Here is a 27,671-nt window from a genome sequence, read left to right as displayed (position 1 = left end):
TGACTATATGTCTCCAAACATCTGGGTTGTTATGAAGACTTGACACAAGACCAAGTTCATGTGAGCTGCGAGCTTTTAGGAGGGTGTGATGGGAACTTAAAATTGGTTCTTTTTCTTCAATACGCTGTCTAGGAGGGGTGAAATGGATGGGAAAAAAAAGACCATTTGGATCGTATCACATTTTTGAGTCATGTACTGTATTGGATCATTTTTCAGATCAGCAAGTACAAAGAAAGAAAACAAATTGTCCTCCTTTTGTTTTCTAAAACCCTTTTTTCCAATGACTAAAATGACAATTCACCGGAAAATGTCAAAAAAATGAACACAACTTAAAGTGCAATGACGGCGTGACATCTTCTTTTCTACACGAATGGCAATGAAAAATATCTCGAGGTGCAATTTAAGATATCCTTTATTTGTCCCGCAATGGGGAAATTACAATCAGAATTCAGAAAGGAAAACGCTGGGTAGGCAGAGGGGAAAAAAAAAGTTAAGATACATCCTCTTTCTCCATAGGTGGAAAATGATTTAAAAACTAACCTATGTCCACATCGTTGAAAACAAAGAAAGCAAGCAAAGCGTACCTGATGTTATAATTTCACATTATCTGTTATGACTGGGATATTCGTAATGGGTCTCCTCCACTCATCACTGCTTCTGGCACTACCCTCGCCAGATTTATGCCTTTGTCACTGTCACAGAGGAGACGTGTCTGCAGCATCGGGTATCTCATTTGCCACTTCGCTTCAACCAATTTGTGGCGAGAGCAAAAGAGGATACCGGGGATAATTTCATCTGAAATGTTCGTCTTTTCCTCCTCATAAAGACACGTTCGCCTCACTGCAGCGGGCTCATGATGGGATTTTATAACATGGCACAAGTACATTCTGCACCTGTTTAGCTTCAGCTTTTAGCCTAATCGCATTCTGCAGCAAAAGGTCGGCCTCAATATGTTGTTGAGCAACCTTCGTCTTGCGACACGCTAGTTCCATGATGATGATGGTGATGGGTGGGGGGAGTTCAAGTTCCTCTACTCATCCACTCGCCGTGATTAACGCTGCGCTTGGCTCGTTCGTGGGGATTGAACACGCTGCTTTCATGTGAACACACACACGTTCACAAATCGATGCACGGTGCATGCGCGCTCCGAACCGTGATCGGTATGGATCGCGGATCAAAGATGACCCGTTGCACCTCAACTGACTTGTCTTTTCTTGTCTTGGTTGATGGAATGTATGTATACGTCTGTTAGTTTACATGGTAGTGCCTTAGTCCGTATGTGTATGAATTCATACATGCTTGTGGGTTTTTAATGTTGTGAATGTATGTTTCTACGATTATGTTTTTCACTAATGAGTGACTCGCCTTCCCGTGTGTGAGTGTGAGAGACAGAGAGAGAGAGAGAGAGAGAGAGAGAGAGAGAGAGAGAGAGAGAGAGAGAGAGAGAGAGAGCGCGCGAGCGCGCGCCAGGTATGGGCCCACACTGACCTCAGGGCCCAACGGTCTGGGCTTTCGTGCTTAGAATAATCTTGACCTGATGTTTATTTACAAGCACACGCCCCGTCGCACCAGGTTAGCAGACCTCTGCCCCTCCTCGGTTGCCAAACGCCTCCCCTCTCCTTTTGCAACGTTTGCTCCTCTCCTCTCTGCCGCTTGTGATTTGTCCTGCTCCAGTATCTTTACCTTTTCATCTTTTATCGGATGCTTTCCCCTTCTATTTCTGCTCATCAGTATGTTTGACCATTCAACTCTCATCTTCAACTTTCATTCCCACACATGTGCCATAAAATTGAGATGAAATGCACATATTGCGCGCAGCGGAAAATCCACCGAATTCTTTTCATGACTTGCAACCACCAGACCAGGCGTGTCAGTCATTTTTACCCAGAGGGCCTTTATGACTGACATCCCAGACAAACGCACATATTGGTGCTCATGTAATCTCAAAATCAATGCCTCTACAAGTGTAATAATGGCCAGTTTTTGATTGCCACTACCATAGATTTAACTGTATTCAACTGTTTACATTGCTTTGGGGGTTTTTTTGTGGTCAAAGCACTTTATCATGCAGAAGAGTAAAATGTTTTTGTTCTATGAAGATCTTTACAATTAGCTTCATTGTTTTTATCAAGACTTTCTTCTCATTTGTCTTTCGGATTGGATCTACTTTATAGGTGGCCAGTTAGCCTCCACTAAATATAGCCTCTAACGGCAAAGCTCACGGTTTTAATTACGTCCATATTTTGGGTTTGCCGTGGCTGTGAGGGGTTCTGCTTTCAATATGCATTCTGCAAGCACTCGCAGCATACATTCTATGGATGTTACTTTTCTGCAGTTTTGCTCAAGCCTCTCCTCCTCTGCCAGCTACATGAGGAGATGAGACAGAAGGAGGCTAAAGGCAGTGTGGTGCCGCGTTTGAACTGAAGAGCTCTGGCGCAGAAGTAAAAAAAAAAAAAAAAAAAACGGTGGCTGATGGTGCTGAAGCGGAGGGGGTTGATAAATGAGGAAAGCAACAGTGCAAATGCAGAAGCTCCCTAGTAGCACTTGGAGCCAAACTCTCATTTGCCACCCTCCTCTTCCTCCTCAGTGTTCGGCTCTTTCTCTAAAGACATTTGCACATATGCATATCAAGGCCCTTTCTGAATATACCCGTTACGCGCTTTTGTGCACCTTTTTGTCAGCTGTGTGGGAGTGTGTTAATTCATGACCTGGGGCGGCTTCTTCACTGTTGTTTAAAAAAAAAAAGAAAAAGATTGCATGTGCGTACGAGTTAGTTATGTGTGCATGATTGCATTAGCTGTTATTCATCATGGATGCTCCTAGATTTCACATGGGAATGTGCATTTAGCCCGCCTTTTACCATACTTGCCTTGATGCAAATGTATTGCCCTGTTAGTTTCCCCACATGTCCTTGCTGACCCTTTTTAGTCTTGTAGCATGCTCATTATGTCGACATGGTCTCTGCTGAAGAGGAAAATGTGTCTGTCTGCCGTTTTTTTTTTTTTTTTTTTTTCCCTGGCAAGCTGTTGACAAGACAGCGAGCATTTATCCAAGTTGCAGTAAATTTTAAACGATGAAGCTTGATGAATTTACTGCAGCAGAATCCGTATTGGACTTAATGCTCTTTAGTGTCCCAATTACGGTATTTGTGACATACATTTGCATCCTTGTTGTCTGGCCATTCATCCTCCTTGTGTCTTTCTCTTTCCTTTTCCTGCTCCTCTGTCTGCTTTTCTTTTTTTTACCAGATTTTTCTTTCCAGTGCTAATTTTGCCCTGCCGTCTTACCTTTCCACCCCCCCCCACCCCTCAACCATCGCTTTGCCTTTTTTTTTTCTGCGTCTGCAGCCTGTTTCCTCTCTCGCCATCTCTCACCATTTTCTATCACTCCCTTTCCCTCCGCTGATCCCTCTGGCTGATCCTCAAAGGGAAACTGGTGAGTGAGTGGGACTTAAAAGCAAGAGAAGCGCTCTGCTCTCCCCAGCAAGGTCGTCGCTCGACTGAAGCACAGAGAGGAAAGATGATATATATAAAAAAAATCAACACACTGGAGAGGAGCGCATCTCCCTCTCTCATTTTGTTTTCCTTCCACATCTCGACTCTTCTCTCCCCATCATGGCTTGGTTGTTTGATATCTTACTTTGACTCTCCTTCGGTGGGGGCTGGTATCTAAAGAGTGCTGAACAAAACTTGTAAGCGCTCGCGAGCTACAACATTGTACCTATGTTTCTATTCCCATTGGTTCCCGCTTTCTTAGTCTCTCTCGTTGCTTTTTCTTCCGCTGTTTTCAAACAGACCATCACCGTCATGTTTTCGGCCTCACAGCAAGGAAAGCAAAATATGTTGAAGTGCCCCGACAGGCACCCACATTTTTACCAGTACTGCATTGTTAATGTGTCCCAGTGCATCTGTTCTTCTCTTTGATGGGACTGTATGTTTCTTTTTCTAAAGCAATTATTGATTTTGAGAAGAAAAAAAAACAACTTGTTCAAGATTCTTTTTTTTTTTAATATAATGTTATCAGCCATCCAGAAGGAAATATACTCTGAAAACCTGAGTTTCATGATAGCAAGCGGTAACAGGTGAGGATAAAAAATAAAATACAAAATCCCAGCTGCAGCATTGGGATCTGTAATTAGTTTAGTTTTTTTGTTTTTTTTTAGATAAAGGTGGTGATCTGTGGAACCTCCCTCATAAAAATTTATTTGTTGGCATACTATGGCCAAACAACACACATACTAACCACAATTCAATTGAAGTTGGGATTTTGCGTTTATATTTGTCACTCCCCCATTCCCGGTTTTCTCCATTTGTAGCTAATGGCTCTTACTGTGTCTCGCTGGAGTCCGAAAGCTTTACAAATGCCTTTGGAAACTTTTCCAGATCGATAGATGTCAATTATCTTCATTTCTCATCAGTTCTTGGATTTCTGTGAATCGTGACATTTTGTTAGAGCTTTTTGAGTTTCTGAATTGAACAGGTCTGGAGGAAATGGAAGAAAATAAAATACAAAAAAACTTCCCCATAATACAGGGTGTTCCAAAAGTCTTGGGCACATTCGAAGTCCCCATGTCTCCTTAACTTTGAATGGTAGTAAGACAAAAGTTGTGCCATTTTAAAGCTATCCATCCATCCATTTTCCGAACCGCTTAATCCTCACTAGGGTCGCGGGTGGTGCTGGATCCCAGCCGTCTTCGGGCAGTAGGCGGGAGACACCCTGAACCGGTTGCCAGCCAATCGCAGGGCACACATAGACGAACAACCATGCGCGCTCACACTCACACCTCGAGACAATTTAGAGTCTTCAATCGGCCTGCCATGCATGTTTTTGGTATTTGTGAGGAAACCAGAGTACCCGGAGAAAACCCACGCAGGCCCGGGGAGAACATGCAAACTCCAAACAGGGAGGCCAGAGCTGGAATTGAACCCGGTACCCCTGCACTGTGAAGTCGACGTGCTAAACACTGGACTACCGGGCCGCCCCATTTGAAAGCTAATTACATTAAATTCTTTGTAAGGCTATTGATTTTTCTTTTTTCTTTTCAGAGCCATTAATGGCGTTCACTCAACCAGAAAAGGCGTTTTGTGTGCTTGAATTTGCAAAAACTGAATCATGGACTGTTGTTCAACGTGCATTTCATAGTGAGATGGCATAGTAAATTCATAACTGATGGGTGCTTATACCCAGCTAAAAGAACAGGACGCCCCTCAACTTCAGAAGATGTGATTGAACAAGTTCGAACTGCTTTCCAGCGGAGCCCCCATAAATCGATCAGAAGAGCCAGTAGGGAACACACCATGTGATTTCTTTTTGTGAGGATTTGTGAAAGGATCGGTCTATGTGCCCCCTATTCCAAGAGATGTGGATGAGCTGAAGGCACGAATAACAGAAGCTGTTGCAACCATTGACAATGCAACGCTGGGACGCGTTTGGCAAGAATTTGACTATCGGCTTGATGTGTGTCGTGTGACCAATGGTGCTCACATTCAACATCTTTGAACATTCCATGTAAAAATTGAGATTACAACCTTTCTGAATTTACCAGATGCGTTTTTATAGCCTTAATAGTTTCCGAGATATTCAAATTGAGATTACAACCTTTCTGAATTTACCAGATGCGTTTTTATAGCCTTAATAGTTTCCGAGATATTCAATGTCAAAATGTGCCCAAGACTTTTGGAACACCCTGGATAAAAAGGCAAACGTTTATATCCTTTTAAGTTGTATTTGTGTAATCTTTTGAAACCCAGTACACATGAGAGCAATATATCCACAACTTTGCATACTGTAGGTTGTGCTCACTTTGTGGACATCTAAACACATCTTTGAACTGATTGGTCATTTCAACGATTCAAATACTTTGTTCAAATTTATCTGTGAGGATAGTTTGATGACTTTGGTGATGCCAATGACAACAAATAACCTGTGGAATAAACTACAGTGGATATTGGGAGCCAGACCAAATTGTGGTCTGGTCACCATAAGTATTGTTTTAGATGAATGAGCAAACCTAAATAAAGCTCAACGGACACACTCCAAAATGTTTTCGAACGTCTTGCCAAAAGAGACGATAACTCAATTGAACTTCGTGGAGGTGTCAAACACCGATAATATAATGCTTCGGTCCCAAGGAAGCATTGGTTGGGTTCAAGTGAGCCATCATTCAGACCCTGAAATTTAGTTATTTTCTTGACCTGGATGGCGTGTGTGGCTTCTGCTCCAATCTTATCAGCAAACACATCCATCTTTTCATGTTGACTTCTCTTTTACCTGATTGTACCATGCCCATCAGATGAGCTGGATACATCTCTCCTTCCCCCAGAAAACCTGCTGCATTGCATAAAAGAATCGAGTGGGCACCGTCTCTGCCCCCAAACCAGATTCAGGAGCCCAGAAAACTCAACACAGAGAGACAGTTTTAGGCTGCAGTGCGCTAATGTTTGTGTATCTGCATTTGCCTTGAGGTGCCGGCTCGCACGTTTGTGTGTTCTGGATGCTTATGGATGTGTGTTTGTGTGTATGTGCCTGTGTGTGGGTGAACCGTTTTCGTGTCCCTTCTTCAGGGTCTCTCAAGGTGTTTTGTTCGCCTTTGAAAATTGTTGCATTTCGATCAGATCGTCTTCAAGGTTTTGTAAACATCTTGACACAGTCTGAAAATTGTCAGTCTGATGAAATAAATGCAGTGCTAACCGCCAAACCCACATGACACCACCCAACGCCATTGCAGACACTTATCTCTCTCTCAGCCACTCAAGTCACCCTGTCACTGTCCTCTTCCCTAGTCTCCTTAAAAAAATTATTTTCGTTTTGTGCATTTTCAGTCATGGCATTTCACATTGCACACGCATATCGAGATCTCTCTTATGGGGTGCGTGTTTGTGTGTGTGTGCGCGTGTGTGTGTGTGTGCGCACGTGTGTGGTGTGTTTGTGCGTGTGCATGTGCGTGTGTGTGTGTGAGTAGCCATATACAATGAATAGGATGTGTAAAATGGAAAGAAAAACAAAATGCATTGATGTGAGAATCATTTTCATCCTACATTCTATTAAATTTTACACCTTCCTTTTAACAACATTCAATAGTAATTGTCGAAGCTTTGTTGGTGGTTTTTATTTTCCCCATTCTTGCTTGTTGTACCGCTTTAGCTGTTCAGCAGTTCAAGGTCTCTGTTGTCGTATTTTGCGGTTTATAATGTGTCACATATTTTCAATGACAGATAGGTATGGACTGCAGGCAGGCCAGTCTACGACTCCCACTCATAAATGAAAAAGCCACGCTGTTGTAACGTTCAGAATGTGGTTTGGCAGTATCTTGCTAAATTAAGCAGGTGCGCCCATGAAATATCCCAACGTCATTTGGAATTGGTGTTTGTAAATCCCTTTCTTATCATACGATTGTGCACTCTATGTTAACAGATAAATGATGATAGTTCTACCTGTGGACTTTTTGTGCCACTTTAGAAACATACTTTTTTTGGTCAAATTTTATATTGGCTGACTTTCATTATACAGTCAAACCTCGGATTTCGAACGTCTCTGTTCTTGACCAAATCGGTTTTCGACCAAAAATTTCGAGTTTTTTATGCCTCAGATTACGACCGAAAATTGGTTCTCGACCAAACTGAGTGCGCCACTAGACTCCTCTCGCCTTCCTTACACGAGGAAGTGACGCTTTCGGGTAGACGAGGAAGTGACGCTTCCTCGTGTAGCGTTCCATTGTGAGCAGACATGCTCAATAAAGATTTTTTTATAAAAAGAGCGTGGTTTTGGTTTTCAAACAAATCGGTTTTCGAACAGCCTTCTGGAACGGATTATGGTCGAAAACCGAGGTATGACTGTTCAGATGTTTACAGAACTCCGTCAATTTCTCCTTATGTTTTACAATGTACTCAGTTCCTCCTTAACATAATTACTTGATAGACTAAAACTTATTGTGCATGATATACTAATCATCATGACTAATTTGGCAGCATTCACTCAAAACTTTACCTCTGCTGACAACAAAGTCTGAGAAAAGAGTGTTTCTTTTTGTCTCCATCAAAAGTAACAATTTCCACAAAATTGTGTACATGGTTGTGGGCACTTGAAGCCTAAATGTTTAACCCTGCAACTGGGACGTGTATTTCCATTCGTTTTGATTTCCGTACAGAGGCATCTGGGATCCTGGGAGGCCGCCATATTTTTGGGGGGAAATGAAGAAGGTAATCTAAATGGAATTGCTGCTGCATTTAAACGTCATCTGAATTTACTCCATTGCTTTATCTTTCACGTTGGTTGATTCATGATTCATGTCTGCACCCTCTGCAATGGAGCTATTAACCGCTCTCACACTGTCACTGTATGCACATATATCTCTCTCTCACACACACACACACACACACAAATCCCTCCATAAACAAACAAGCTGAGCCTCGTCACCATCCACCTGAGTCACACAACATAATCTCTCTGGTTGATGAAGTCACAGGCAACCCTTGTCACATATGAGCATGAGTGTGTTTATGCGTTTGTTTTCATATGTTCCTGCACACTGCTACTGTAAATATGTCATACAGTAAACCGCGTTGCTTAGAGGGGTCATGCCAGGCACCACGTTTGCATGACTCCAGCCTGTGCGTGTAGCGGGGCGAGCCGTGCCACCAGTCAAGAATGGGGACTCCAAACAGGGCCGCTTGGTAAATGAAACGGTTTTCTTTCCACTCATTCTCAGGCAGACGAGGACAGTAAATTAATTTTTGGAACAATCAAACACAGCATTTTAGTCGCTGTAAAGGAAGGCCCCGTGTCGTCATCATTCAGACGAGACGTTTCCAAAAAGCAGATATACACACACATTAGAGAAATCTGACGACATGCAACCAAATACGAACATCACAAAAAGTATCTGGACTTGGGATAGCACCAATCGCAGTTTTCCAAGTTTCAAGCAGTCAGGGTTTTTTTTTTCTTTTTTGCATGCCAAATTTGTTTTTGGGAGCAAGCTTTGCTCGATGGCAAAATTGATTGCTCATCCTGACCTGTAACTGTGTCACTGGCAGAGATGAATGACCAAAGATACATGATTAGTCATAAATACAGAATCATTTTCAGACCATTTTAGTGAAATTTGTATCATTTCCAGCGGCACACTTAATGTTCTCCAACAGCGGCACAGCGGTTGGGAATCACTGTATGACCCTGTAATGTAACCAGAAATTCAACGAGCAGTCTTATGGACTGTGCCAGAACAGTACCACGACCAGTGTCACAAAAGCTAATTTCAAACCCTAACTGCAAATGGAGTTTTCCCCTTGAATATTGGCCAGCTTCTTTACCAGCGGCGGACCGGTGGTAACTGGTTAGTGCGTCGGCCTCACTGTGCTGTGTGTGGCATAATCTCTCTGCGAATTAGTAGTGATGATTACGATGAGGGGGGCATCAAAGGACTTTTTTTTTAAAAAACACGGCTCACTTTGGCAATGACGTGACTATTTTAAACTCAGTGAAGTTCTCTTCTAAAATAACACGTTAAATTACACAGAGGTTTGTAGCTGATGATTGATGATGAGTAACGCAACTGTTCTTAAGATGCCCAACTTTGATTTATATTATTAGAACGCCGCTTTGCTGTGTAATGTCGTTTTTACATTTTGAATCTCTTGGGGTATTCACCCAAGAATGAACCGTTGAGGGTTTTTATTTTATTTTTATTTTTTTTAAAGCAGCCCGGTGCTCGAGTGGTTAGTGTGTCGACCTCACACTGCAGAGGTCGTGGGTTCGATCCCAGCTCCGGCCTTCCTGTGTGGCGTTTGTGTGTTCTCCAGTACCTGCGTGGGTTTTCTTCAGGTACTCCGGTTTCCTCCCACATTCCAAAAACATGGATGGCAGGCTGATTGAACACTATTGTTTTGTGTTTTTTGTTATTGTAAAGTGTCCTTGGGTGTCCTGAAAGGCGCTTATAAATAAAATGTATTATTATTATTATTACTCTAAATCAGGGGTGTCAAACTCATTTTTATCGTGAACCACATTTTAGTGACCTGTTCCCCTTGGTGGGCCATTATGACTGAAACCATATAAAAGTTCAATAATTACAGTTTATTCCACGTTTGTTTAAGTTACTGTAATGAGGGGTTTGGTAACAATATGTCTGTGCTTTTTATTACCTATGAGAATTCAAAATTTTGGTAGAGATTTTAGCAAGCATCATGGAAGCTGACATGTTTCATTAGCTTTCGCGGGCCACATAAAATGATGTGGGGGGCCAGATCTGGCCCCCGGGCCTTGACTTTGACACAGTGCTCTAAATTGTCCCTAGGTGTGAGTGTGAGGGTGGATGGTTGTTCACCTCTGTGTGCTCTGCGATTGGCTGGCAACCAGCTCAGGGTGTCCCCCTCCGACTGCCCGAAGACGGCTGGGATAGGCTCCAGCACCCCCCTCGTGACCCTTGTGAGAATAAAGCGGTTCCAAAGATGAATGGATATATATCATTAAAATTAAAGATGACAGTGATTCGTGTTGTTTCATCACATAATCTATGCGAATTGATTTTAATTCAATTTTTGGATTTTGATAGGCCTCTATTCGTTCGAATGACCACTGTCTTACTCGTCTCCTTTTAAAAGAAGGTTGTAAAAGCAAAGCACATAACCCTTTGACACAAATAACTGACACAAAAAAAAATCGCTGCGTATTTTGTTCCCTGGGTCTGCATTTCCATTTGAATGATGCAACGCTATTCTTAGAACTGTGGGTGGATAGATGGGCATTATTTAGATTTTCCCTTTCACAGGCTTGTCTTTTCACTGCTGTGAGCAATTTCCAATTGAATGTTGGTTGGTGTATGGTAAAATGCACAGGCTAATGCTAATTATGTGCACGAGTCTCTGAAATTCTCAAGAAGGGACAAGAAGCCGCCTCATACCAGCGCGTGTGGATTTCCTTTGAAAAAGAACCCCCCCCCCCCCCCCACACACACACACACACTCTCTCGAATGAGTTGCAAACAGGTTAAACCGAAGGGTGTGATGTGATGTCATGACAGAGCAGCAGATGAGGAACCAGCAGTTGGACAAAGAGGAGTATTCAGACTTGCATCAACTCTGAGAGCAATGAGTCCAGTCATTGCTGACCTTTTGCTGAACTCTATGACAACATGTTTCCCATAAAGATTTGGGTGATGACGCCAAGGTAAAACAGATGATTCTGTGCTCCACCCTCCTCCCTCATATTCCCACAATCATACTTTATTTTTGATACGTTACAGTTCTCTGTAACTTTGGGTTGACCTCGGGTTTGCAGTCAATCAAGATTAGCAAAAAAAAAAAAAAGTACTGTCATCTGCCATTGAATTGCTCATCTGGGGGAATTTGTGGGATCATGACTGGCATGTGACTAGCGTTCACACTAATCGTACTGTTTTTTTGTTTTTGTTTTTTCATTCCTCAAGGTATATGTGACATTTAGCGTCATTTTGCAGACTGATATTTTATACATCCTTTTGTGGATCTTCAACAGCAACTGTCTACATTTTCTTTGCTTTCAAATGACATCTTATTTTGAAATGGCCCGTGACCATCCTGCTATAATGAAGAATATGATGAAAATAGAAAGCAACAGCAGCAGAAAAGGCAATAAAAGCCACTAAGCAGCGCTTTCAGACCTTTAACTCGTCCTCGGGGTATTCCATTTTTATTTTGCCCTAGATGAGAGAAAAAAATGAGGGAGTGACAACCTCGGTTGGTTAGTCATTGGGGAATCGCAGCAGCAAAGTTCCTGAATAAATGAGCATGGGCTGATCACTAATGAAGCTGTGTTACAAGACAGATATGATGTCAATACAAAAAGAGGGAAGAGAATAAAGGTGGAAGCCCAAGTTGAGTCATTGTTTGATTATGGAATGTTTGTCTCCAATGTGAAGCACTTTCTCAAGCTAAATGGTCAGTGAAGGTTACTTTTTGTCGAAGGTTGTCTTATCCTGACATGTCTAACGACAGACTATCCTTTTTTTTTCTCCCCTAAACAGTGCTCTGGGCGGTGCCTCTGCACTTCATATCCCAGCATTCCCTAGTGGAGGATGCTTGATTGACTATGTCCCCCAAATCTGCCAATTACTCACCAACAAGGTAAATATGCTTTCACTGTACACAACATTGTTTTATTTTTATTTCTTTAGCAATTACCACTAACGATGTACATTTGCAAGTACTGTCTACTGGTGTCGGTATCAAGCTGACAATTTCCGCTTGCTGATTTTGGACTTAGGTCTTAATTCCACGTCGTTATGAAAATAGCTGAAAGCAAAAAACGTCTTACTCTGCTTTTTCTAGTGTGTCACCTGATTCAGGCTTTGACAAACTGTCAAGATGTTAGTTTTTCCCAACCTCCGGCAGCGTCCCGTAGTTCTCGTTGTGACCTGAATTGCTGGAAATTTTGCAAAAAGGTTTCCTTTGCCCGCCTCACACTCTAGTTCCTTCAGCTCTATGCAGCAGGCCCGACCACACAAAGGTTTTGATTGGATGGAGTTCAATCTTCAGTTTTTGATATAAGAACATTGATCTTATGCCATTGAAAAGTGTCTTTGAGCATACCAACTCTTCTTCTGATCTCTTCCTTGCTTCTACCGTCTGCAGTTATTGTGGCTCAGAGGTAAGTAAACGAAGACATTTTTGCCAAAATTTTATTGCCCGAGGTAAGTATAAACTTGGGTTCCAGTAATGACTTGGAGCCACACATAACCTGTCTTTTTACAGTTGATGCTTAAGCTCTTACTTTCGGCAGAGTCTTCTGCAGGTTCAAAGACAACGTCCTATGATGTGGTTATAAAGGCCGTATCATCGGCGCATCGGATATTGTTTATTCGCATTCTTTTGATGACGTTGCCTTCGGGGATCTCAACACCGTCGAGAGTGAAGAAACCTGGAGACATTCCACACCCTCGTACAATTCTGATCCATTTGGGTTAGCGTTTTATCTGGAAGGTGGATTGATGTCGTGTGGTTTCGGTCAAGATTTGAAATGATTCTTAGGCCTTGTCATCAGTTCCGATGTCTTTTCGCATCTTCAGTTGCTCTTTTTCCTAACCTTTTATCAATCCCTAAAGGTTATGAAGAAGTCATGTTAGGGTGTATGGTTCTCTCCTTAAAAAAAGAAATTTTTGAAACATTGAGGACAAAGATTGCATTTCTTGTACCTCTGTCTTTCATGAATATCGGTAGTTTGTAAATTTCCAATACAATATTTTGTTGGATTCCTTGCAATATGATTTTCAGCAGCACCTTCGGAATATGGCTCATTGGCTAATTGTACGATCGTTGCCATAGCGCAGGGTTTCTGGTACTTTGGAAATTGTTATCAATATGAATCTCAACTTGTCTTGGGGAGCTAGCCAGTTTTGTAGATTTCGTTTAGGAAGCACCAAAATCAAGATGACTTTTTGTCAAGCCTATGTTTGTGTTGATCTGCGTTTGTGCATTCATGCACATTTGTCCGTCATCTGCTCATGTGGGCGCTCTGGCCAACATCCACAGGCCGTCTGAGCGCTCCTTGGTCTCCGTAGGTTGACAGGTGGGTCTGCCGTGTAGACTGGGTGTAATGCCAATGCCATTTATCCCGAGGGGGAAGTCAACATCCCTCGCCACGCATAAACTTGCACACACAAAATGAACATTGCTTCAGCTGTATCCTTTCCATTTACCTGGATCCCCAAGAGAGCGAGTCCCTGAATGACCCGGGTCCCACCAATTCTTTAATTCCAGCAGCACTAGAACCGCTCAAGAGCAGAATATTTAACCCTCGTCTTGCCATGCAGCATGATTGCAAAATATCAACTATTTTGCAACTCGGATGATGAACCCAACCATGCTATTACATAGTCTTTGTACTGTCTCCCCTAAACTGACTGTGAGCATATAAACTCAACATGACATTATCTTTACTCACATTGGTCAGCTTCGATTCTCATTGTTTGAGAAGTTCGCGAACAGGTTTTGATGAAAACATTTTTGTTCCCAATTTTTCTTGTGTAATCTATACAATACACAAATATCTTCTGCGGGCATCTGTAATAAAGCAGCTGCAAACAGTCCCACCCCTCTTTGTTTTCTGAAACTTGAAAACCTGCTTGGAAGAAGGGTTGACATCAGGCCAAGCCCAAAGTGTCATGAAACAAATCACTTGGCCTTTGGGCTTTCTCGACATTGATTCTTGCTTGTTTTGTTGCCCTAAGGAGGTCTACCGCTAATAAAGATAATTTCTTTGTTAGTTATTTTTATTTTATTTATTTATTCATTTTAACAGTGAATCGACAGCCCCTGGCAAAATGTATTGAATCATTAGTGTCAGAGGATGTACATTCAGTTGTTTCATTTGGTAGAAGAAAAAAAACAGACCACAGACATGAGACAACTTTCTGGTTTTAAGAAACATGGAAATAAATCAATTTTTAAAAAACGCTGATTGTCAGTAAACAGTTACCGTAAATTCCGGATTACAAGCCGCTATTTTTTTTCACACTTTAAACACTGCGGCATGTATTATGAAGCGGCTTTTTAAAAAAAAAATTCCATCGCGGGAAAAACATGGACCAATAAATTGAATGAGTAGTTCACTGAGGTCCAATGAGATTGTATGACTAATCACAACTTCCGCTCTTTTGCCGTAGCGGGGAAAAATGTGTTACCTGGCAACAGTCGACCAATAAAATGAATGAGTAGTACACAGGGGTCCAATGAAATTGTATGATTACCGGTAATCACAACTTCCTTATTTCAGTCTTTCTTCTAACCCTGATCAACATGGAGAATACCAGACAAAAAGCATCTGATACAGCTTTTAAACTAAAAGCGATCACTCTGGCAGTTAAAGAAGGAAATCAAGCTGCTGCCCGTAATCTTGGCATAGACGAGTCGATGATGCGAAGGTGGAGGCTCCGGCAAGAACTGAGCCAGTGTAAAAAGACAACCTTTAAAGGTTTTAAAGGTGGGCCGTTGTGGTGTTATAGATTCATGAAACAGAAAAGCCTGCCTATTTGGGCACGCACGACGTTGTGTCAGCAGCTCCCTCCCAATTACGAGGACAAACTTGCTTTGTTCCGCACATTGACACAAACAAAGATAGCGGAGAATTCCATCAGCCCAGATGAAATAATAAATATGGACGAAGACCCTCTGACATTTGATTTGCCTCTCACTCGGACTGTAATTAAAAAAGGTGACTCCTCCGTCATACTGAAAACATGCGGCCACGAGACAACACATTTTACCTGTGTTTTGAGCTGCGCAGCATCGGGCCTAACTAAAGCTGCCAAGATGATCATTTTTAAGCGGCTGACCATAGAAATAATTTCATACATCTTTTCCCATTTATATGATTTGCATTATTCTATTTAAAGCCAAGTGGACTGCAGCATTTCTCCTTGTAATTACGCAAATGCGCATCAAGATCTCTCTTTGTCTGGCCTCTTATTATGTGTTTCAGCGTAATTTCATTGTGCAAATGCATTTATCATGCTCATAAAAATATGGAGATTATTTTAACTTTAAGAAATGGTTGCTTTTTTTTCTGCGGGGGTTCAGCGGGGGAACGCGTCCGCGGCCTCACCCGAAGGCGGAGCGCCTGCGTCCCTGCCGCCTGCTCCAGGCAGAAGCAAACCCTCGCCTATTCATTGGCCAGCGGTTTATAATACGGTGCGGCGCATATAATTACAAAATTGATTTTTCTTCATAAATCTGAGCATGCGGCTCTTAATCAGGTGCGGTCTGTAGCCCGGAATTTACAGTAATTTGTTTAGACTAAGCACAGGGGAAATCCTTTGGAATCAACCCGTTAATTTCCTTTCTAAAACAAGCACTTGCGTCAGATTAGTCTTGTTAGTCTGCAGGTAAACCATAGTGATCATCGCTACTATTATCAAACTTCTGAAAGAAGATAAATCCCTGCCAAATGTTGCAAAATATGTTAGTTGTTCACAGTCAGTTGTGTCAAAAATTGCACAGCAAAACAAATGGGAGGAAAACGGAGTCAACGTCTATGGCAGAACTGTATGAAACTACCGAAAGGAAACGGAATTCACATACAGAAAAGCTAAATGGATGCTATCATTAATACTAAAAGACAAAAAGAAAATGTTACAATAGCAAGTGTGAACTTTAACTGACTGGATGATAGTCGAACTTGGTGATGAATGGCAAATTGCATTGGTCAAAGTAATGATACTGGAACTTTTGTTTGATGCCGCTCCAATGAGATATCAGAATCATCTTGATTGGTCAAGTATTTAGAACACACAAGGAATTTGTCTCCTGTAGTACAGGCTAAAGTAGTGTCATCAATAACAAGCCACTACGATAAGCAAGGACATGACAAATACGTATCGAAAGACTTCCGTAATGTAAGGGTACCGTTGTACAGTAGCACCACCCAATGACAGCTGTGAGACAATGTGCAAAGTATCGAGCAGAGATAAAGTGATCAGTAGTTGAATACAACACTGACGGTTGTGCATTTGGTGCAGATAATCGTTGCACCACTTTTTAAAGTGTTTAGGAGCAGTATTTGTAGAGCAAGTTTAAGTGTGCAATTGTACAGAAAGTCCTTGAGGGCTTTCAAGTGTCTGGTGCTGTGGAATACAGATCAGTGACAACTGTTCAAGTGTATACAAAGCTGGAGCTACAGTGATCATTGCGGTAATACTGTTCCACATGGGTGTGCAAAAATGCAAAGAGCCACTTTAGATTTGCGTTTCTGTTCGGGCCACCTGTCTTTTATTGCCGCAGAATTCAAGTAGTCCCTCAGTTTCTGTTAACTTTCATCCTGTTACTTTAACGTCCTTCTCCCTACTTCCTGCTTGCCCTCCAGTTGTCGATTGTAAAAGCCCAACTTGGAGTACACTCAACCATTTCCATCAGTCTCACAGTAATCAGCCTCAGTGAAATTGTGTTTGTTGCATGACAGCTGACATAAAATTCATTCCAAAGGCTCAGTTAGTTTCAAGTCCTCTCCCTCCCTGTTGGTCGAAATAAAGTTTTGATCAGTTTTACGGTAACTGGCAAATGCATTTTGCGTTCACATCTATTTGACCAAATCTCATCAGCGAAGATTCACATCTGCCTATGACATCAGATGTCAGGCTGATGTCAATTATTTATTCCATCCATTTTCCAAGCATCCAAGCACTTCCGGTGATGTTATTTCGCCACACAAATGCACACATGCACGCACGGACCCACAAGCAAACACAACCCACACAAAGTACAAACAGGACGGCAAATAGATGTGCATTTGGATGCAGTCTTGGGTGTGAGCCGAAGAGAACACCTCCAGACCCACATCACCTGTGTTGCATCACTCAATGCTCAAGGCAACAGCAAACCAACTATTCACAATACGTGGAGGTGGGAATTTTTCTTTTTTTGGGGAGGAGTGGGGGGTAGTATGAGTGTGAAAGTTAGTCATAGTCACTTCCCTGGAACTGGAAGCAGCCATCCACACATGCAGTCGATATAAAAAGTCTAGACATCCCTTTGGCCATGTTCTTGTGGTATTTAAAACATAAGACAATGATAAATGATTTCAGCATTCATCCACCATTAGTGTGGCCTAAAATCTATACACCTCAATTGAAAAAAACAAAACAATAATTTAAGACGAATGAAAATGCACCAATGTGGGATATTTTTCTCGCACTCGTTTTTGGGGTAGGCGTCTATCAGTGTGACACATCTGGATTTGTCCACTCCTTTATAAAACGGCATAAAAATGTCAGGAAAGGTCTACTAGAACACCTGAACTTTATTTGGGGTGAATCTGAGTCACTTTATGAATGGTGGCAGGTGAGTGCTGATGACCATTTAACGTGACTTTGAATGTGATTGGTTAATTCTGAACATAGCCACATCCCCAGAAATAAGTGGGTGTGCTCACATGTGTAACTTTATTATCGCAGTTGTTTATTCTTACCCATTCTCTCTAGTTAATTTTTTAACAACCTCATGTTTATACCACAAAAAAACAGCATTTCAGCATGCATTTGTGTCTGTGGTCTTGCTGCTTTTGAGAACAGCTAAAAAGATGCATGTGTTGTCCCCTTGTAAACAATTGATCAGGGAGCTGAGTCACTCAGCATGCATGTGAAACAGCTTTTGCAAGAGGAGGCTCAGATTGGCGCTAGAAAATTGCATAATTCATCCATATTGTATTGAGTTACTAGAGCAGTGCAGTAGTTGCAGGTCAAAGCCAGGCATAACTCTGTCTACATCTTTGCCATTGTCCAACCACTGAAAGCAGGCTCACTGAATGTTCTGTTCTCACTGCTATGTTTAAAAAAAAAAAAAAAGGTGACACAGATGTATAGTCAGGCCCGACAGCAGAGCTTCATTCAAGTCTGATGGAGCCACCCACATGTTTCCAAAGCTGGACAGATTTTGTCCTTGACAGAATGTGAGAAACATCAGCAACACCATCGGAACATGACAGGCCGAGAGGGAACGGCCGCCCCTTCCTCTTCGGCTTGTCACAGATAGACCATAAGAAAACTTGAATTTGGAGGAAAACATGCCCAAATAACTCAGTACAGTACTTTTTGGGCAAACAGGGCTGCCGTGGCCACCAGAACATCCACTAGTGTAAACATAGCTTTTTACAATTGCTGTCGTCGTGTGAAATCTAGTTGAATGGGCTACTGTACCGAGGTAAATTACATTGTCCCTGATGACACAGAATTAGAGTGTTTGATTTCTTGGACTGCTTGAACTTGCTTATATTGGCCTCGAATGATGTAGTGACCCCCTAAGTCTGTCAAAAATTGAACAGGCCTCTTTGGAATTAAAGGTAGCATTTGTCTTTTAACTATCATCAAGTCAACTCAGCTTTTATTGTCAAATATGGTCCATGTGCAACCTACAGCACAAATGAAATTCTTTCCTCTCAAACACAGTGCAACCACAGGAGAGAGAGGAGCCGCTGCGGGTGCCCGCACCGCCATCAACAGAACAGTGAACATAAAATAACAAAATAATACAACACAACACATAAGACACAGACAGTCGTGCAATTTTAACCACTTTTTCTGCGCGTCGGGGCAGTGATTGGCGGCAAGGCTGGAAGTAATGTAGGTTCTCTTCCTGAAGTAGAACAGTGGCACGGAGCGGCAGGAAAGCTCCTCGAGTGGAAGTGTGACAAAATAAAAAACAAAACAAAACAACCTTTGCGCCACTTCCACGCTCGCTCTTCCGGCGCCCTTTTTATTGTTCTGCTGGGGGCAAATGCCTAATGGAAAAAGGATTCCAGCAACACGCATCCTCTGGAAGGAGACTGTGGTAAAGCACGCAAGTAAAATGGTCTTTAAAAGATGACTTAAAATATATATATATATATATATATATATATATTTGTCACACTCATCCTCACTCATTTACGGCCCCTTCTAAACTTCCATTTATACCACTTATGGAGAAATAAAATGTCCTAATTAAAGGACCTGGTTCGTGAAAAACTGTTTTGTTTTGTTTGTTTTTGCTGTTGCCTGATTGTTATTATGGTAATCATTTTGGCCTCACTGTTTGTCTGAAGCACAGTCCCCTTCATGGTTGTCTGGCTGGCTCTTGACATTCTCACCTGTTCAATGGCTAACCATGCTTTAAAATTATTCACTTGATAAGTGCACCTTGTCAGTTTGCAAGTCGAACTTGATTTAAAACACACACACACACACAATTAGAAGATTGCCTGGCCTTGCTCATGAAATAAATCAAAATGCATTTTTAAAGACCATGAAAGCTCTCCATGAAATGTATGGGAATATTTGTTGAAATGAGATTAAACTGGTCAAGCTTTAAATTGAACATCTTATTTCACTGCCAGGTGTTAAAATGAAGACTTTGGTGCAGGTGTGTGCAACCGTTACAATCTTGACCCCTGTTAATGTTTCTCCCAGCCAGAGCTTTGTTGACATTCTGGGCAAGTTCACTCTGAATGCTTCTCAGCGTCTATTTTTCTTTCTTTGACACAGTGGCCAAAATGCCCCTGAAGCAAGTTTTGAATCACTCTTTACTGTCACTTCCAAGATTAACACTGTTAAATTGCTCATGAAAATGTGCTGCGTAAATAATGGCAAAGATTTTTGACAAAATAGAATATATTGATATAAAACATCTCCTTGAACATCCTGAACAGCCCGTCAGTGTTGAATTGACATTGACTGGTGACCAGTTTAGGGAGTATGCGAGAACATTACCTTAAGTCAGGATGGACTATAGCCGGCCCGCAATCCTACTGAGGAGAATTGTGGGGTTAATTTAACCCTTTCAGGGACAGCGGTTACTACAGTGGACAGCTTATCATCTTATCAGGTTTCTTAAATACGCATTGTGCATCGCAGCAATTTATTTTAAAGTCTGGGAACATTTTCAGTGTGGCAATTTCAAATACAGTAATCCCTCATTTATCACGGTTAATGGGGACCAAAACCACCCGCAATAAACGAAAATCTGCGAAGTAGCGCGACCAATAAACATATAACAGGTAAAAATATATTTATTTTTTTTAAGTCGCAAAAAGTCCGCAAACGGTCCACGAGAAGCTGCAAAACAACAGTGAGTCACATAGAGCAACATATACAGTACTGTACTCCATGTATATATAGTAAAAAACAATTTTTTTTGTTTGTTTTTTTTATGAATATGTTTGAAAAAATCCACGTTGCACTGAAGCCGCGATAAACGAACTGCGAAATAGTGAGGGATTACTGTACAAATCAAATTAAATAGCATAATTTCTAGGCTACAAAGCTCACCTGATTTGAAGCCACAGCTGCTGAATTTCTCCATGAAAAAAGAATTTGTACATATGGGCCGCTGGCATCAAATGAGTGAAATTAAAATGAGTGAATATTTGCAAAATCATAATTAACTTTTTGGGAATTGGGTGTGTAGATGAATGAACTCCATGTTTATCAATCACATGATTACATCGATCTCCGCGTGTCACATGGCTGTAAAACCGCTGTTGTCTATTATGTTGCAGCAAACATACATGAACGGCAGATCGGAAAAGGTCCTGTCCCATGTAAACAGCGTATTCATTTTGTTTGGTCATTAAGTTTAATCCCACCTCCCCAAAAAAAAATCCATAAATCAGAAAAATGCTCCATTTGAACCATGACTGATCCAAAGATTCAATATGAGCACAACCTCAAAGGCTTTCATGAGTCCACTGTGAAGTGTTCGTCATTGCTCATCTGAGACTGTTTGCAAACATTGAGCAAAAGTCTCCCTCTTAATATGACAAGCACCATGAATGAGGTCACATTATATTCGCAAGCATGCTGTAATTGTCACAATCATTACGACTGGCCACAACTTTGACGACGGTAGTCACAGTTAACACAAACGTAGCCGTCCACAGGGCGAACATTGTACATCGGCTTAATCTCGCTGATTTGTGCCGCGTTAACTCTACCTTGTCTCGGCTCTTTCGCTGCATTCTTTGTGTGTGTGTGTGTGCGTGCATGTGTGTGTGTTTGGCAAAGATGTTGCAAGATTGACGCGATTGAGAGACGTGCTGTTGATATGCAAGGTCCGTGTTCCAACGATGACGCGTCACTGGTATTTGCTGCTCAGTTTAGAAATGCTCCCGCTTTTTCAGTATTCTGTCATTCTCCCCCCCCCCCCTCACATTTGTCTTCTCTGGCGTTGTCGCCATATTGCCACTCCTTGAATCCAATTGGTGAGACTTCTTCTGCCTCCTTCCCTCGCATAGATGATAAAGCGCGATGTACCGGTGCGTCCCTTGAGCTACGCAATAAAATAACAGCCCGAGGCAGAGAAAATTCCTCATCATTTTTTTTTTCATACCCGAGGTACTCAAAAAAAAAATTATTGAGTACTCCTTTCACATGTAGTCATTTATTAGCGAGAGATTCATTGCCAACTGTAGGGGTGGCAACAGGGGTGGTGAGGTATTTGGTGGGGGTGGCGTCTGGCACCCTCTGCATCCGCCAGACACATGATATTATTCAGCAATAAATTGTATAAACGTATGTTTGCGACGAGTTCTAGGAAATAGTTTTTGTGTTCAAAATAAAATTATGACAAAATCCGAATGAGAGCTGGTTCTTTTCAAAGCATGATGACATTTTCAAAATGATGACATCATCCTGAGTATCCCAAAACCCTTGACCCGTTGGTTTCAGATGACACAAATGCAGTCTAATTACTTGTGTGAAGCCTCATCTGTCATTGTCACTGTTTTGCTTTTCAAGTAATCCCCGTTTTGTTCCGCCAAGGTGCAGTATGTCATCCAAGGCTACCACAAGAGGCGGGAGTACATTGCTGCATTCCTCAGTCACTTTGGAATGTGAGTTAACAAGCGAGGATCATGTCCTCTACTCAACGCTTGAGCGGCCATTCATTTGTCTCTGCCTCTAATCTTTTATGAGACTCCATGGTGTATACATAATCAGTGTGTGACTCTGTGTGTTGCAGGGGAGTGGTGGAGTATGATGCCGAGGGATTTACAAAGCTTACCCTTCTACTCATGTGGAAAGACTTTTGCTTCCTAGTACACGGTAGGAGCATCACAAAAGGAAAAAAAAAAAAAACACGACACCCTAATGTGAAGCTTTGATAACAAACCGCACGGCGCAACCTTATCGATAAATGTCCTCATTGTGTTCTTCCTCTCCTTCGCAGTGGATCTTCCACTGTACTTCCCCAGAGACCAGCCCACCCTCACGTTCCAGTCCGTGTACCACTTCACCAGCAGCGGGCAGCTTTATTCTCAAGTGCAGAAGTCGTATCCTTACAGCCCACGCTGGGACGGCAATGAAATGGCCAAAAGGGCAAAGTAAGAACAAATGTCATTCCGTGTGTTGTTCAGGCCGTGTGGAAATTATGTTGGACAATTGTCATGAGATTCTGAGGCCGGTGACAAAGGTCTGAACGAAGACATTCATGCTCACTAAGTGAACCATTAATGTTGGCAATTTTAATATCTTGCTGGGGAGCATCAATTATTTGCGAAAATTAGCGAATCACAGTCGGGCTCAGTCCCCCGAGAAAAGTTGGGTCCCGCTGTTTCACACTGCGGGATGGAAAAATTACAAAATGACTTCTCCAAGTGAAAATCGCAAGTCAGCCAACCTTGAATAGAATCAGTGTACGGAGACTGGAGGTGTTAGTTGAAGCTGCTGCACCCGACAAAAAACAAAACAAAAAACACACACACACTATTTTTTAGTTTGCTCTTGTCAAGAAGTAATTAATGCCTGCTGTGAACCATCTACGGCAGGGGTGTCAAACTCATTGGAGGGTCGTTATGACTGAAACCAAATTAAAAAGTCAATAACGGTTTCTCCAGCTTTTGTTGAAGTCACTGTAATGATGGGTTTGGCTCTAAGAAAATGCTTACAATGTGTCTCTTATTATATATGAAAATTTTGGTCGAGATTTTCGCAAGCATCGTGCAAGGTGACATGCTCGATTTGCTGCCGCGGGCCACATAAAATGCCGTGGCGGTCCGGATCTGGCCCCCGGGCCTCGAGTTTGATAGTTGTGATCTACGTAACGGTTAGCTTGCATGAAGCTGGAAATGTTTCCAAAAGTCTCTGGAAAAGCCTTGATTTTCATCTGCCATCGGAAAGACAATGTTTCTCACTCACGTGCGCCCGTATTTCATCACTACTGTGCAGGTCCCAATTTTGAACACATTTTCATCAGCATTCGCCAGCCATCTTGCTTCTTTGTTTAAATCCAGCCTTTCATTCACAAACAGTGTTTTATATGCAATGATCTTAGAGGATCTCCTCCCCTCCCTCTCCTTCTCTTCCCCAGGGCTTACTTCAAGACCTTCATCCCGCAGTTCCAAGAAGGAGCCTTTGCCAACGGGAAACTCTAGTTCCCTGCGGCCTTGTGAATGCGTTGCTACATGCCGCTGCGTTCCTGCGTACGCTCCTGTGTGCGCGCGTGGACTTCAAATCCTGTAAAAACGTATTCCAAAATGAGGTGTTCGCTGAAAATTATTACAATTTGCTGTGGAAATGCTTGATATGCAAAATCTTCTTTTCAGCACATCCACCATTAAAAATAAATCTGTTTGTTACTTGTTCTAACACTCCTAAATTCTTATGAGAAAAGCCCCCCCCTCCCCTCCCTTCACTGACTATTTGTGGAGATTTTCTGTATACTGGCAGAAAAGCTTGAATGAAAGAGTCAGGACGCAAAGAGCAACATTTCTGACTCTTCTCCTCGGGCTTAGGCTATGCCTTTTGCATTAGTGAACCTCCATTGCAAAGTGAGTTGCAATTTGCTCAGGTAGATCCTGAGATATGAGGCAATAGGTGGGTCAAACTTTTGAAATTTTCACGTCATAAACCTTGTGGATTGTTTCACGTCATGAAGAGAATTATCTCAAAAATAAAGCAAAAGAATCGCTCATTACTTTAGTCTTGTAGTTGATATTCACGTGGAGAATCCCCAACATACGGCGTCAGTACATAGCTGACAGGGCCTTTTCGTTCATTTCATACTCATTTGAATAATTCTACATCATTATGAGCTCATATTTGACCGTGAATCAACAGGATTTTTCCAAAACAATTACCACGCAGTGCAACTAGGGATGACTCAAACACATTTTCGAGTCTTTGGTTTTAAAGCCCATATCGCACTGAGTGGAGAACGTTTGCGAGTGTTTGTGCACGTAGCGAATGATGCCTTTTTTTTTGTCTGCGTCAAATTTTGAACATTAATCATTGCTTTGCGACAAGAAAAACTGTTTGCGACCGTTACAACGTCTGGTGAACACCATGGCAACCGCCAACGTCTTCGCAGCGCGGTGTGATACCACGTTAAATATCCGCCGATACCAAGTCCCATTTTGATACCTTGGCAAAACCATCGCAAAAAAAGAGCATGCATTCACATCGTTCGCGTGTCCTTGTTGCTCAAAATACAATTTACGTTGTGCTGCAGCGCACGTTGTGCGCAGGCAAACATGCCTCTGTGCTTCGTGGTGCGTGCATGTGTGGCGCTCTTACTCTCACTCTGACACCTACCCCAACATAAAAATAAAAAGGAACGATGTGTAATGTACAAAGTCAAATGAAACTATTATTGTTTTGGATTATTGGGACAATTTGTGACCTTTAAACATTTAGGAAATGAAAAAAAAAATGCTCTGCCCTGATCCCAAATCAGCTGAAAATGCCGTGATCGGATTGGGACATCCCAAATAGCAGCAGCTGCTGTGCTAGCGTTCATGACCTCAAAATGTTGGCCTCTGATTTATTGTCTATTGCTTTCTGGTCAAATAGCGTGATAGGTGGATATACACCAGTGAGCTAACCATCATGCTTATGTTGGCGGCCATGTTGGCAGGGAGGACTTTCCTATCGAAGACACTGCTTGGACATTGAAAACAAGTCATAACTTGTTTCTCAACCGATTTTCATGCAGTTTACTTTTTTTGTCAATTCCAAAGCGTGTGCTATCAATATATAGAATTTGGGGTGGGGGGGGGCAAAAACATTATTACTGTGAAGGTGCATCACCGTTGCCGTAATTGTATGGCGTTGTATGCAGCCATAAGCAGCGCGGCGTGCGGGCATCCTTTGACCTTTTGTTTTCTTGACGTCCACACACAGAATTCACAACTTTGACTCTCCTAGCTTAGTGTCGCCGTAGACACGCAGCTCTAAGTGTGCATGTCGTATCGACCTATTCATAGCTGCGGTAATGACGTAATGAGTAATAATGATGTAATAAGTAGCCTAGCGCAGCGGTTGATATATCATTGGAAAGCTGAGATCATTCTCTTTTTGATCATGCCAAAACCTCATTTAAAAAAAAATATATGAGTTAATGTGACTCATTTTGCTGTGGCAGGTCACATTTACGTTGTGTTACCCAAGCACTGCACAGACTACAGGTAAAACCTTGTCCAGCTGGGGACATGATGAGATGGCACCTTAGCAAATAGCACATGAGGGATCAGGCTGAACTGGTTCTAGCTGGTTGTAAATAATAATAGGTTGTTGCTGCGAAGTGCATTTTTTGGCAGAAACTCTGATGTGATGGGGTGTAAAATCTCACGTCTGTGTGCTCACACTATCTCACATTTCTTTTTCCTTGTGTTATGACCTCTCACAGTAATAATGCACAGCAGGAAGCCATGTGAAGGACTCTACGGACAGTATTTAAAATAAAAATAAAAAGAAGGATAAGGGCCTCACTTTTGTCCGTATAACGTATTTGTGGGGTTCGATGGACATCGTGTCCAAACTTTGCTGTATCATTGTCATTTACGGAACCTTATGGAATTCATTGACGGAACTGTAGGCACAATATTTGACTAGTTTGCTGATAGTCTCTGTCAAATAAAATATTTAAGCATTGAAATAATTCCACCCTCTTCTGCGTTTATTTCATCGGTGTGTTGCATGTGCTTATTTTGACCATATAAAACGTGTCTCACTCGTGTCACTTGATAACGTGTTGTTGAGTTCTCCTTGATTGATCCTGTTACTGTAGAATTCATGCTATAGAGCGCACTGTTGTATACACATAAATATGAGCAAAATGGCAAACTGCTAATATAACTGAGGAAAAAAAAACCAAGTGGAAAAAGTAACACCGAAGTGAAAACCTGTGAGTGATGCAACAAAAAAAAAGTCTGAACTCAATGCAGCACAATTCTTTCAAAACAAACTTTGAGGAGCCGCGTTTTTTTTTTAAAGGGCGACGAAAGTAGCCGATGTCAAAATTAAAAATACAAACTTTGAGAAATTATTCTTCAGTGTTAAATGATTCCAAATGATTCCATGCAAAGCACAGCAATTCGAAGTTGTTCAACAACTACACACATGATGTCATCAGAGATTGTGAAACTCATTTTCATCGTGGGCCACATTGTAGTTACCATTTCCCTTGGAGGGCTGTTATGACTGGGAAACCGTACAAAGGAGTCAAGAATGATCGTTTCTTCTACTATTTATGTGTCTAAAAAGAATAATAATAAGAATAAGTTGTATTATTTTGTTATTATGATGTTATTAGTGATTATTCATTTATTTGTCCAATGTGCGTTTCCATACAAATATTGCTCTTCCACTTGTGTAAAGGTATACTTTAGTGTGTACACAGGGACTGCTCTTTTCAAGCCCTCAAGTCCTTTGTTTAGTAAGGAGCCATGGCGCAGAGGTTGTGTACGTGTGGGTGTGGGTGTGTGTATGTGTGTGTGTGTGTGCGCACGCGCACGTCATGTGAGGCAGCGTGTGTGTGCGCGCTTGCTTGTTTTCATCATTAAAAATGAGGGTCATAGATCGGGGTCCTTGCTGTCCTTAGGCACAGCCTTTTGCTATATTTATTGTTGGTAATGCAGCAACTGTCACGTCTAATTGAGAACTTTCGGTTGAATGTTTCTGGGGCATTTCATAGCATCAAGGCTCTTAATCAAATAATTAAAAAGCAAGATTCTTTTTGTCTTTTTTTTTTTTTTTTTTTAACTGCCCGGCTCCATGTTTCTTTTTGTAACCTTTGCTGACCTGCTTACAAAATATTGCTTTTGTCAGCCGAGGGACGAGCCGCTCGCGTTTTCGGAGAGTCGGCTTTGCCACTGGGCGGTGGGGTTCAGAGGCGGGTCAGGAGGATGGCCTGCGATCTTGAAAGAGGAGTTTGACTTGACAGTCGACTTTCAACATT

At 41.9% G+C, this 27,671-nt stretch overlaps 1 protein-coding gene across 2 annotated transcripts in view; it reads left to right on the top strand.

Moving 5' to 3' along the window:
* Positions 1-26,372, top strand: part of babam2 (BRISC and BRCA1 A complex member 2) — an 84,389-nt gene extending 58,017 nt beyond the window's left edge. For both annotated transcript variants that reach the window (XM_086127690.1, XM_086127691.1), the window contains exons 8-12: positions 12,002-12,101; positions 22,259-22,329; positions 22,458-22,540; positions 22,665-22,818; positions 23,805-26,372. In XM_086127690.1, coding sequence (XP_085983816.1) covers positions 12,002-12,101; positions 22,259-22,329; positions 22,458-22,540; positions 22,665-22,818; positions 23,805-23,868 — 472 coding nt within the window. In that variant the 3' untranslated portion in view covers positions 23,869-26,372. The remainder of the gene's footprint in view (positions 1-12,001; positions 12,102-22,258; positions 22,330-22,457; positions 22,541-22,664; positions 22,819-23,804) is intronic.
* The last annotated feature ends 1,299 nt before the right edge of the window (positions 26,373-27,671 follow it).

Source organism: Hippocampus guttulatus, chromosome 13, assembly GCF_054856545.1.
Source record: "Hippocampus guttulatus isolate MCC_2025c chromosome 13, RoL_Hgut_1.0, whole genome shotgun sequence".
Lineage (NCBI taxonomy): Eukaryota > Metazoa > Chordata > Actinopteri > Syngnathiformes > Syngnathidae > Hippocampus > Hippocampus guttulatus.
This window is presented reverse-complemented; position numbering and strand designations above follow the sequence as displayed.